The 13092-nt window shown below is 44.6% G+C and overlaps 1 protein-coding gene across 4 annotated transcripts in view; it reads right to left on the bottom strand.

The window, feature by feature from the left end:
• Nucleotides 1–7721, bottom strand: part of KIAA0232 (KIAA0232 ortholog) — a 50901-nt gene extending 43180 nt beyond the window's left edge. For 2 of the 4 annotated variants that reach the window (XM_040237586.1, XM_040237590.1), the window contains exon 1: nucleotides 6659–7720. In XM_040237586.1, the coding sequence (XP_040093520.1) occupies nucleotides 6659–6889 (231 nt within the window). In that variant the 5' untranslated portion in view covers nucleotides 6890–7720. Of the gene's footprint in view, nucleotides 1–6658 lie in introns of all 4 variants that reach the window. The other 2 variants (XM_040237588.1, XM_040237587.1) reach the window with 2 other exon arrangements.
• Nucleotides 7722–13092: the final 5371 nt, after the last annotated feature.

Raw genomic sequence — 13092 nt, 5'->3', positions numbered from 1 at the left:
AGTGTTGGCGAGGATGTGGAGAAACGGAACCCTCTTCACTACGCGTGGGAGTGCAGCTCACGGAAAAGCAGAATAACCACAGGTCCAGCAGTTCCACTTCCGGACAAATAAAAGCTGAAAGCAGCGTCCTGATGAGATATTTGCCCACCTGTGTTTATACAACAGTACTGCTCACAGCAGCTTAAATGTGCGAGAAACCCGAGTGTCCACTGTTGGATGGATGGCTATGCAAAACGCAGCATATCCGTATGACAGACTACTACTTGGCCTTAAAAGGAAGGAAATTCTGACACCTGCTGCAATACGGATGAACCCTGAAGACATGAAACACAGGGAAATAAGTCGGTCACAAACAAACAAACATCGTACAATTCCACTGAGAAGAGGTCCTTAAGAGCAGTCAAAAATCATAAAGACAGAAAGCACTGGGTTGGCCAAAAAGTTCACTCGGGTCTACGTTAACATTTTTTGGGGAAAATCCCTCAACAAACCTTTTGGCCAACTGATAGGATGGTGGTTGCCTGGGGCTGGGGGGAAGGGGCATTTTATAAAGCTTCCATTTTATGAGATGAAAAGGGTTCGGAGACGGACGATGGCTGCACAACATGACGAACAGGCATGGTACCACGGAAATGTGTACACTTCCAGATGGGAGAGATGGCAGTGGTGAGGACGGAAGACACTTCAGTGACTTCCCTGAAGGGCAGGCCCCAGTGCACAGCTACGGCCTCTGCACTCACCTCCACCTTGCTCCCCCACCACCCACACACAAGTCACACGCCTGGGAAAGAAGCACACGTCCGTTCATTTCTTTAATAAATATCTGAGCCTCTCCTACATCCCAAGAATTGTCTTAAGGGCTACGAATACAGAAGACACGGCAGGCAAGGTCCCTAACTCCGTGAACTGTATATCCCAGCAGAGGAGACTTAAAGATAGACAGAAAACACAGCAAACAATCCCACAATTCTGGGCAGTAACAAGTGTCATGGGCCTCCCTCGTGGCTCGGACAGCAAAGCGTCTGCCCGTAATGCGGGAGACCTGGGTTCAATCCCTGGGTCAGGAAGATCCCCTGGAGAAGGAAATGGCAACCTGTTCCAGTACTCTTGCCTGGAAAATTCCATGGATGGAAGAGCCTGGTGGGCTACAGTCCATGGGGTCACAAAGAGTCGGACACAACTGAGCAAGTTCACTGGTTAAACAAGTGTTATGAAGAAGAATAAGGCAGAAAAGAAGACTGAGAATGGAAGGTTTCTTTTTAAATATGGTGGTCAAAGAAAGACTGAGGCTAAGACAAGCCAAATAAATGCCAAACTAAACAGGTAAACAAAGACCCTCTTTTAAAAAGTAAAGCAATTCAAGACGTGGCGGGAAGTGGCTGGCGGCACTGCGTCTGGCCAGCGGTCTGCTCTCTACACACAGGAACACGAACGCCAACAAGATGAACACACTTGCAAGCAGGACATCAACGACCAAAGGAGCAGGGCATAGCTGGGTCAGGAAAAGAGTCGCCATTTCGTGCCCGTGAGAGTGACAACGGACCCAGGTGGCAGCCGTCCCTGCTGGTGAGCTCGTAAAGTCTCCCTTGGACAGGCGACCTGAAAACCACAGAGCGAGGCGCTCAGCTTCGTCGTGCAGAAACCTGGCGGCCACTGGCGGAGCCAAAGTCAGCATCCACCAGAGCGAGACAGGCTGGTGTCGCGTGCTGTCCGCTGGGACCCACCACAAAGGAAGCTCCCCGCTTGAGCAATGCCACGGCCCTGAGGCATGAGGGGACTCTAAACGGGAGGAAGCAGACACACCCATAATAGGGGACGCTCTGCAAGATAACTGGCCTGCTTGTACGCTTCAGAAACGTCAACGGCATGAGACACAAAGACGAGGAACCCTTCCAGGTTAAAAGAAATTATACAGAGACGCGAGCCCGAAAGTCAACGCATGACCCTAGGCGAGGAAAAAAATTACAATGGAGGACATCGCTGAACATCAACAGTATACTAGGTCATAATGTGTTGGAATTAATTTCCTGGATTTTATAATTGTCCTGTGGCAATCAACAAATAATATGCTGGTTCATGTAGGAGAGACGGGCATCAAAAGGAGAGGGGAGAAATAAGCAAAAGTGGGGAAATGTTAGCAGTAAGGGGCTGACTGAAATTCTCTGCCCTATTCTTCTAATTCTTCTGATGTTTGAAATTATTTCAAAAAATAAGTTTAAAAAAATTTAAGATGATTATATGATTTCTGCCATTAAACATCTTATAAATTACTGGGAGAGACACATTCAAATAACCATAACGAAGAGCAGAAATATGGTCAAGTTTGGAAGACGACGACATTGTTTTCATCAGGAGTTGTCAGAAGTGCATTCACAGAGAAAGGTGACCTGGGCCTTGAAGGATGGATTAGAAAAGTGCTTTATATTTACAGCTAAAAATAGATTATAGTGAATATCTGGTTTATCTAAGCATACGTTTATCCGAATATGGTAATCTTAACCAAAAAGGAAATAAAACGGAAGAAAACTTTGTGGAAGTAAAACTGCTAAGACCCAACTACAGTGTCTGCATATTAGAAGGCAGTTGTTGTCCAGGACTACACAGGCATCAGCTGATGCCACAACAGTACTGCCAGCCCCGCCCAGATCAGAGGCTCACACTTCACTCTGGCTGCCTGTCAGCCTCGACCTAGATGAGGGCCTGATCAGCTGCACTTGCTACCCCGTGGTCCAGGGGTGCTGGGACAAGTACAGACCTGTTTCTTAGACCTCAGGAGCTCTCTGTTTCTTTCAACCAAAACTGGGAAAAACCATGAATTCATTATGACAGATAAGGCCAGTAGTTGAAGCCATGACCTTAAAACTAGTCGTTTTCAAGGTCAGGCTAATTCAAGGACTGAGGGATGAGAAAAGATGTGAGGAAACAAACACCCCCAAAGTGGAGTCACCTGACCTCCAATGGATAGGGGTCTGTCGGGGGGAACCAGGGAGGTGGCACGCCTCCTCGCCTACAGCGGGCTCCCGAGCACACCTGGCCACAGTCTGAGCCACAGATCAGCTCAGCGCCTTCCGTGGCTCCCTGCCCTGACTCTGAGCATATCCTCCTCCTCGAGGCTCGGAAAAGTTACCGAGGGGCTGGCTGACCCTTGGGTCCCCTGCTATGAAAGGGCATTTCCCATATGACCTTCCCCATCAGCATGAAACTCACTGGCACTGTGCTAGCCTGGGATAAGCAGAAAAGGATTTCAGGATCCTTCTGGTTCCCAGGGGATTCTCCTATGCTCTGTTTCCATTGAACTCTATCTGTCCTGTGTCCTGAACACGAACCAGAACAGGGAGGCGCAAGCACAGAGCACGCTGACGGCAGCCAGGACCCCTGTCCCCAGCTCCCTACAGCGAAGAAAGAACTCAGGGGCTCACAAACAAGTCTGATCACGTAAGTGTTCAACTGGAATCTCAGCAGCAGTCCTGTGTTTTTTCCCTTTCAATGTCCTATAGCATCTAACACTTAAATACTTCTGACTTGCTTCATATGAGTATGTATTTACAACTGAAGTATATGATTTCTGAGTTAACAGAAACACTTTCCTCATTTCTGGAAATAACAACTCTTGTACTTTGGTTGTTGCTCATTGTTCAGTCGCTCAGTCAGTTCTGACTCTCTGTGCCTCTACGGACAGCAGCACGCCAGGCTTCCCTGTCCTTCACTGTCTCCAGGAGTTTGCCCAAACTCATGTCCATTGAGTCGATAATGTCATCCAACCATATCATTCTCTGTCAGCCCCTTCTCCTCCTGCCTTCAATCTTTCCCAGCATCAGGGTCTTTTCCAGTAAGTTGATTCTTCATATCAAGTGGCAAAAGTACTGGAGCTTCAGCATCAGCATCAGTCCTACCAATGAATATTCAGGGTTAATTTCCTTGAGGATTGACTGGTTTGATCTCCTTGCCATACAAGGGACTCTCGAGAGTCTTCTCCAACACCATTGTTAGAAAGCATCAATTCTTTGGTGCTCAGCCTTTTCTTTGGTCCAACTCTCACGTCCATACATGCCTACTGAAAAAACCATAGCTTTGACTAGACGGACCTTTTGTCAGCAAAGCAATGTCTCTGCTTTTTAATATGCTGCCTAGATTTGTCATAGCTTTTTCTTCCAAGGAGCAAGCATCTTTTAATTTCATGGTTGCAGTCACCATCCACAGTAATTCTGGAGCCCAAGAATATAAAGTCTGTCAGTTTCCATATCTATTTGTCATGAAGTGATGGGACTGGATGCCATGATTTTAGTTTTCTGAATACTGAGTTTTAAGCCAGCTTTTTCACTCTCCTCTTTCAACTTCATCAAGAGGCTCTTTAGTTCCTCTTCACTTTCTGCCATAAGGGTGGTGTCATCTGTATATCTGAGGTTATTGATGTTTCTCCTGGCAATCTTGATTCCAGCTTGTGCTTCATCCAGCCCAGCATTTTGCATGATGTACTCTGCATACAAGTTAAATAAGTAGGGTGACAATATATAGCCACGATGTACTCCTTTCCCAATTATGAACCAGTCTGTTGTTCCATGTCCGGTTCTAACTGTTGCTTCTTGACCTGCATACAAGTTTCTCAGGAGGCAAGTAAGGTGGTCTGGTATTCCCATCTCTTTAAGAGTTTTCCAGTTTGTTGTGATCTATACAGTCAAAGGCTTTAGTGAAGTCAATGAAGCAGAAGTAGATGTTTCTCTGGAATTATCTAGTTTTTTTTCTATGATCCAACAGATGTTGGCAATTTGATCTCTGGTTCCTCTGCCTTTTCTAAATCAAGTTTGTACATCCAGAAGTTCTTGGTTCACATACTGTTGAAGCCTAGCTTGAAGGATTTTGAGCATTACCTTGTTAGCATGTGAAATATGTACAATTGTGCAGTGCTTTTTGGGATTGGGATGAAAACTGATCTTTTCCAGTCCTGTGGCCACTGCCGAGTTTTCCAAATTTGCTGGCATATTGAGTGCAGCACTTTCACAGCATCATCTTTTAGGATTTAAAATCGCTCAGCTGGAATTTCATCACCTCCACTAGCTTTGTTCATAGTCATGCTTCCTAAGGCCCACTTGACTTCACATTCCAGGATGTCTGGCTCTAGGTGAGTGATCACACTATCACAGTTACCCAGGTCATTAAGACCGTTTTGGTACAGTTCTTCCTGTGTATTCTTGCCACATCTAATACCTTCTGCTTTTGTCAGAATCATACCATTTCTGTTCTTTATTGTGCTCACCTTTGCATGAAATGTTCCCTTGGTATTTCTAACTTTCTTGAACAGATCTCTAGTCTATTTGGTAGATTTAACATTCTGCTTGCCCCTAAAAAGGTATATTTATATTTACTTGGCAAGATGATGGAAAATAACAGAGCTTTGGCAAGAAAATTATACAAGCTATTAACCACCAAAATAACACATTTTCTGATGATTAGGTTTTTACACGTCAAATCCTTCAAAACCTTACTTGACCCAGTTGTCACCAGACAGGCCACTAACCAATCTGGAAGCAAGGAAAATGTAGAAAGAACGAGAAAACACCAGCAGTGAAGAACACTTTGCACAACTAACGCGCGACAAGTGTCAGGCTTGCTGTGAAACCCCCTGTATTTATAAGACTCCTCTGGGGTTCGGAACGTCAAAGCCAGTTTCTTCTGTCAATGAAACTGTTCCTGCTTTCAGTGTTCCTAACAATGGTTTAAAACAACAACTAAAAACTGCCCACAAAACAGTCAACTCTCTTTTTTGGCTTGTCTGCACCTTGCCACATGTGGGATCTTAGTTCCCCAACCAGGGATTGAACCTGTGGCCCCTGCAATGGAAGCGCAGAGTCCTAACCACCGGAGCACCAGGGAAGTCCCAGCCATTCCTTTTTAGGTGAAATCTGTGACCCGCAGTCACTCAGAAACCACCTACTCGGTGCTGAGAGCTCTGCTTCCCTTTCAGCAAGCTTCACACTCAACAGCTTCTCCTGGTGAGTGAGACCAAAGTTGAGATCTTTGTCAAGAACATAGATTTGTTTGCTTTATTCACCTATGCACCTAAGTCAAGTAATATGCATAATGGCTCATTTAAGGTCCTTTTGTTACCATTAAGTTGCAAAGTTGTGTCCAACTCTTTGGACTCCATGGACTGCAGCATGCCAGGCTCCTTTGTCCTCTACTATCTCCCAGAGTTTGCTCAAATTTATATCCACTGAGTATTCAAGGTTATATGCTTTATAAAATTTTAAGTCTCTTGATTCAAAACACACACTTGGATTACTAAGCAACTTATCGTCACTGTTGGAGATGAAATATTAGTTTGAAACGTTAAGGAGTGTTAATAGACAGCAATGATTAAAACTTGTCATCATGTCTCATTTTCCTAAACCAACATTCTGGAGCAGTGCTACTCCAAGGCAGCAGGTCACCTAACTACCACCATCCGTGACAAGATCCAGAGTCTGCCAGAACGTGGAGAAAGTCTCAGAGACAGTGACCGCACCAGACGGTGTGCTCGGTGACTTGGCTCATCAGCTTAAAAGTTTCTGGACCACAGCCGTCTACCTGCTCCAGAGTACGAAAGCACTCTCGGGAGGAAAAAAGCACACATGCAGACACAATCATGCGCTTTCACAGAACATGTACAGTTCGCAAATACCTGTTCCTGCAGGTCGTAGTCATAGCTGTCATGCAGCAGAAGACTGAGGACGTATCGAGTATAAATCATGGCATCAATGCCACATTTCTCTAGCTCTTGTCCCAGCCAGGTCTGCACGGGACCCAAAGCATGAAGCAGAGACATTTCAGAGACAGATACGGGGCCTGGGTAACAGCTGGAGGAGCTTTCAGATGGTAAACCGTCCACAGCAACTGTACAGACAGGGCGCATGAACTTAGGTGGCTGACATCCTTAAAATGCGAAGCATTTTCTGCAGTGATGTTCTGTTGGTGTCTGGAGGGGATTTTCACTCCAGTAAAAAGGAGAGATGCTGGACATCTAGGGTAAGCATTTATTTCTGCTGGCAGTCAGCCATCTACAACTGAATTTCCCTCTGCAGGCATGACCAACATCCTGATATTAACATACATGTAGATACGATTTTCTACTTTAATTTCACATCGAGGCCAAATGTAAGTCTCCAGCAGAACCTACAAAAATAAGAGAGAAAAAAAGGTAGCATTATGTATAGATATAAATTATTGATCTTTTGAAAAAAAATCCAAATGAACCATTCCTCTTTGACTCTCTGATCACTTGTGATACATGCCACTCTTTTAATAGCTTTTCCCACTAAATTAACACTTTCAACATGTCAAACTAATATAATAATAGCTTTATTAAGTCATAATATTCTTTATGCTAGAGTTTTGATTGATTTATGCCACTAGAAAATGAAAACTAACAGTAATAGGTAAATCTCATTGGATCAGCTTTTATATGAATTTTGGTAGATTATCAGAGGGCTACCAAAAATGACTTTTAAAAAATGTATGAATGGTTATTTCTAGTAAGACCACCAAGCCAGAAAGACAGACATTCCTTACCAAAAATTTAAGACTCAGCTTCCTGCATTTCATCTAGAACTACACACTAGATGTTACATAAAAGTTTAAATCCACCACAGGACGATGTTACTAGATTAATGCGTCACTAGGTTACTATATTCCGGGCTTCCCAGGTGGCCGGTGGTAAAGAATCCACCTGCCAACACAGGAGACACAAGAGTGTGGTTTTGATCTCTGGGTCGGGAAGATCCTCTATAGGAAATGATAACCCACGCCAGTATTCTTCCCTGAAAAATTCCATGGACAGAGGAGCCTCGCAGGCTTCATCCATGGGGTCAGAAAGAGCTGGACACGACTGACCATGCACACAGTCATAGGCTTCTGACGCTTTCTAAAATCTTTCTTACCACACTATCTTTTCTGAATTATGAAAACTAGATAAATCAAAGCAAAGATTTTCTATGTTTTTACTTGCTAAACTTTTCTAGCTGACTCTCAAAACATCTTCCAAAATTCTTTTAACATGTTTGGATCTCAAGATGCCAGGCGGATCATCCAATTAAACAGTACATTCAGTTTGGCACACCACCTGAAGCAGGTGGACAAGTCGGTACTCATCTAACAAAGGTCCCCCAGGACGATGCGGGGACACGAAGCAATGACTCTAGGAGGCAGGTGAGAGAAGGTAAGGCAGCTGAAGATCACAGGGAAAATGAACGATCGAGGGGAAAGCTGCCCAGAGCACATCACCAGACCCTGGCAAAGGGCTGCTTCTGCACCTCCAGCAGAGCGTTAATCGGGGTGTGCAGGCGAGGACCCGGCCAGGGCACAGGGAAGGACCATCGTGCAGGGAAGGCGCAGCCAGGCCCAGGGCTCAGGGACGCTGCTCGCTGCCGCCAGTCAGGGCTGGAAAACCTCACAGCTCCGGCCACGTCAGGCAGAGGGCTCAGTGGGTCTCAGCTCTGTAGCAGGGAGTACTGGCCTCACAGTAAACACTGCTCTGGACTTGCCTAGTACATCTGAAAATTCAAGGCCCCACAGGCCACACTGCTTCCAACTATTTTCACTAAGGCCCCCAAACAAAGTTCAAGAAAGTTACAGGAATGCAAAAATATCCACCACCCAAGAAGATAAAATTTACCACATTTGGCACCCAATCAAAATAGGCAGACATGTGGGAATTCCCTGGCGGTCCAGGGGTTAGGGCTGTGCACTCTCACTGCTGAGGGTCCGGGTTCAATCCCTGGTCAGGGAACTAAGATCCAACCAGCTGCACAGTGTGGCCAAAGACTAAACAACTAAGAGGCATGCGGAGAGACGGAGCAGAGGGAGGGGAAATGAGGAGGAAAGCGAGCTGAAACCAACCCAGAATCCACACAGAATTTAGAAGGAGAAGAAGACTAAACAATTAGGAGGCGTACGGAGAGATGGAGCACATAGGGAGGGGAAACGAGGAGGAAAATGAGCTGAAACCAACCCAGAACTGACACAGAAGTTGGAAGGAGAAAAAGGCTAAAACAGCAATTATGACTACATTCCATAAGTTCAAAAAGATAATAAAAATCAAATATCTAAAGATGAAAACTGCAATGTCTGAGATTAAAATTATAGGATACAACTATGGGCATACCCAGACCACCTGACCTGTCTCTTGAGAAATCTGTACGCAGGTCAGGAAGCAACAGTTAGAACTGGAAATGGAACAACAGACTGGTTCCAAACAGGAAAAGGAGTATGTCAAGGCTGTATATTGTCACCCTGCTTATTTAACTTCTATGCAGAGTACATCATGAGAAATGCTGGGCTGGAAAAAGCACAAGCTGGAATCAACATTGCAGGGAGAAATATCAATAACCTCAGATATGCAGATGACACCACCCTTATGGCAGAAAGTGAAGGGGAACTAAAAAGCCTCTTGATGAAAGTGAAAGAGGAGAGTGAAGAAGTTGGCTTAAAGCTCAACATTCAGAAAACGAAGATCATGGCATCTGGTCCCATCACTTCATGGGAAATAGATGGGGCAACAGTGGAAACAGTGTCAGACTTTATTTTGGGGGGCTCCAAAATCACAGCAGATGGTGACTGCAGCCATGAAATTAAAAGACGCTTACTCCTTGGAAGGAAAGTTATGACCAACCTAGATAGCATATTCAAAAGCAGAGACATTACTTTGCCAACAAAGGTCAGTCTAGTCAAAGCTATGGTTTTTCCAGTGGTCATGTATGGATGTGAGACTTGGACTGTGAAGAAAGCTGAGCACCGAAGAATTGATGCTTTCGAACTGTGATGCTGGAAAAGACTCTTGCAAGTCCCTTGGACTGCAAGGAGATCCAACCAGTCCATCCTAAAGGAGATCAGTCCTGGGTGTTCATTGGAAGGACGGATGCTAAAGCTGAAACTCCAATACTTTGGCCACCTCATGTGAAGATTTGACTCATTGGAAAAGACCCTGATGCTAGGAAGGATTGGGGGCAGGAGGAGAAAGGGACGACAGAGGATGAGATGGCTGGACGGCATCACCTACTCGATGGACGTGAGTCTGAGTGAACTCCGGGAGTTGAGTGATGGACAGGGAGTTCTGGTGTGCTGCGATTCATGGGGCTGCAGAGAGTCAGACACGACAGCGACTGAACTGAACTGAATGGCAGATTAGAGAAGAAAAGATTACTGAATCTTAAACCACACACACATACAAAAACTACATAAAAGAAAATACGGAGAGGAAAAGAACTTTTAAAAACTAACAGTTTTAATGAGCTGTGTGATAACTTTAAGAAAACTACATATTGGAAGACAGAATTGTTACATATTACAATTACACAATGGAAGAGAGAGGAGGATAGAAAAAAATATTTTGAAGAAATAATGGCCAAAATTTTTCCAAAATTGATCAAATCCAAAACATACAGATCCACAAAGTTCAATGAACTCTAAGCACAAGAAACACACAGACATAAACACATAATGAAACTATTCAAACCAGTGATAAAAATCTTAGTTGTGGAGGGTACAGAGCCCGCTCGGGAGAACAGAACAAAGATAAGAATGACATCAGATTGTTGGAAACAATGCAAATGAGAAGATAACGGGGGCAAAAACTTTTAAAGTACTGAAACAAGAACGACGACAAAAAAACTGTCAACTGAGAATTCTCAACAAAAGTGTATTTCAAAGTGAGGTTGAAAAATAAAAGAAGCAAGCAGGCATTACCAGCAATCTTGCCCTGAGACAAATGTTAAAGGAAGTCTTTTAGGCAGAAGGAAAACGAACAGAACAAAACATGACTGCACACAAAGGAACACAGAGCGCCAGGAACAGGAACTTAGAATTTTCTTGCTATGTAAATATCTTTAAAGGATATTTAAAGGTGGGTGGCTCAGAGGTTAAAGCATCTGCCTGGAATGCTGGAGACCCGGGTTCGATCCCTGGGTCGGGAAGATCCCCTGGAGAAGGAAATGGCAACCCACTCCAGTACTCTTGCCTGGAGAATCCCATGGAGGGAGGAGCCTGGTAGGCTACAGTCCATGGGGTCGCAAAGAGTCGGACACGACTGAGCGGCTTCACTCACTCAAGATATTATTAGTGTCAGAATTTATTTTGGGGGGGGCTCCAAAATCACTGCAGATGGTGATTGCAGCCATGAAATTAAAAGACGCTTACTCCTTGGAAGGAAAGTTATGACCAACCTAGATAGCATATTCAAAAGCAGAGACATTACTTTGCCAACAAAGGTCAGTCTAGTCAAGGCTATGGTTTTTCCTGTGGTCATGTATGGATGTGAGACTTGGACTGTGAAGAAAGCTGAGCACCGAAGAATTGATGCTTTTGAACTGTGGTGTTGGAGAAGACTCCTGAGAGTCCCTTGGACTGCAAGGAGATCCAACCAGTCCATTCTGAAAGAGATCAGCCCTGGGATTTCTTTGGAAGGACTGATGCTAAAGCTGAAACTCCAATACTTTGGCCACCTCATGAGAAGAGTTGACTCATTGGAAAAGACTCTGATGCTGGGAGGGATTGGGGGCAGGAGGAGAAAGGGACGACAGAGGATGATATGGCTGGATGGCATCACGGACTCGATGGACATGAGTCTGAGTGAACTCCGGGAGTTGGTGATGGACAGGGAGGCCGATGTGCTGCGAATCATGGGGTGGCAAAGAGTCAGACACGACTGAGCGACTGAACTGAACTGATGGCTCATGAACACAGATGCAAAAAAATTCTTAACAAAAGTTTAGGAAATTGAATCCAACAATATACATCAGATCCAGAGTACAGTGGAATCAGAAAAACATCATTAATGAAGGGTATGTTAATTGTCTTGGCCAGAGAACTCCTAAAAATCTGTTTCACTGTGAACAACTTAGTGGAAGGCTTTTCTCCATTATTTAAATGCATAAAGACTTTAAAAATTCACACAACAGACTCAGTTCACTGTAAAGACTGATTAAAACAAACAAAAAAAAAACTGCTTTAGTGTACTATGTTTATTTTAAAACATGGTTGTGGGAATCTCTCTGATGTCATTAAGAGATTTAGCCAAGGGAAAGGATCCAAGAAGTAGGTGAGAGACAAAATAAAGCAAAACACATTGAATGCCCATAATCTCATCAAAGCCTGTTAAAACCTTGCATCATTACCCCTAAGAGATTCTTGCTGTAACCTGTTCAGTAGTCGACTTCATATAAATTTTGAATCGCCCATCTCCTTCCAGTCATTAGGGGCTACAGTTTGCTTTTACTGTCTACGCAGAAGAGACTCAGAGGACTGGAGGAAAGAGAGGAAAGGCCGCCATGTCGGGGAGGAGGGGCATCGGGCTATGTGGTCAGCTGAGCAGCACCAGGGAGAGGACCCTAACAACAAGGGTCAGAGACAGAAGCACTCCAGTACCACAATGACAGGTCTAAATGTTCCTGAAGCTCCTTGCTGTGAACCTCAACTGTTAACAGGTGACCCAGGTATAAATAGTGGGCTGTTAACTAAGCTTCCCTTCTAAGCTGCAAGCCTTGGGCAGAGGAGCAAACATTTGACCCAATGGAAGCCTTTATATTCTAGTTCTGAACTGAAAGTTACCTGTTTAACCACTTGGCCAAAACAATGCTGGGATCTAACAAGCATATCAGAGAAAGTGATGGCACCTCACTCCAGTACTCTTGCCTGGAAAATCCCATGGGCGGAGTAGCCTGGTAGGCTGCAGTCCATGGGGTCGCAAAGAGTCGGACACGACTGAACGGCTTCACTTTCACTTTTCACTTTCATGCACTGGAGAAGGAAATGGCAACCCACTCCAGTGTTCTTGCCTGGAGAATCCCAGGGATGGGGGAGCCTGGTGGGCTGCCGTCTATGGGGTCGCACAGAGTCGGACACGACTGAAGCAACTTAGCAGCAGCAGCAACAAGCATATGCAAAACCCACTTATCATTCACCTGGCAAGTTCAAGAACACAGCTGGCAAACACCAAAATGCCAAACTCTGTCTATTTGCCTTCAGACTCATTTCAGAACATGAAGTTGAGTTAGCATGAAGGTAAACTGTATTTAGTTAAAATTCTCTAAGAAAAAGAAAAAGCACAACCGTATATATTCAAAG

Source organism: Oryx dammah, unplaced genomic scaffold (assembly GCF_014754425.2).
Source record: "Oryx dammah isolate SB20612 unplaced genomic scaffold, SCBI_Odam_1.1 HiC_scaffold_3, whole genome shotgun sequence".
NCBI lineage: Eukaryota > Metazoa > Chordata > Mammalia > Artiodactyla > Bovidae > Oryx > Oryx dammah.
Note: the sequence above shows the minus strand (reverse complement) of the source record. Positions and strands in the feature narration are given on the sequence as shown.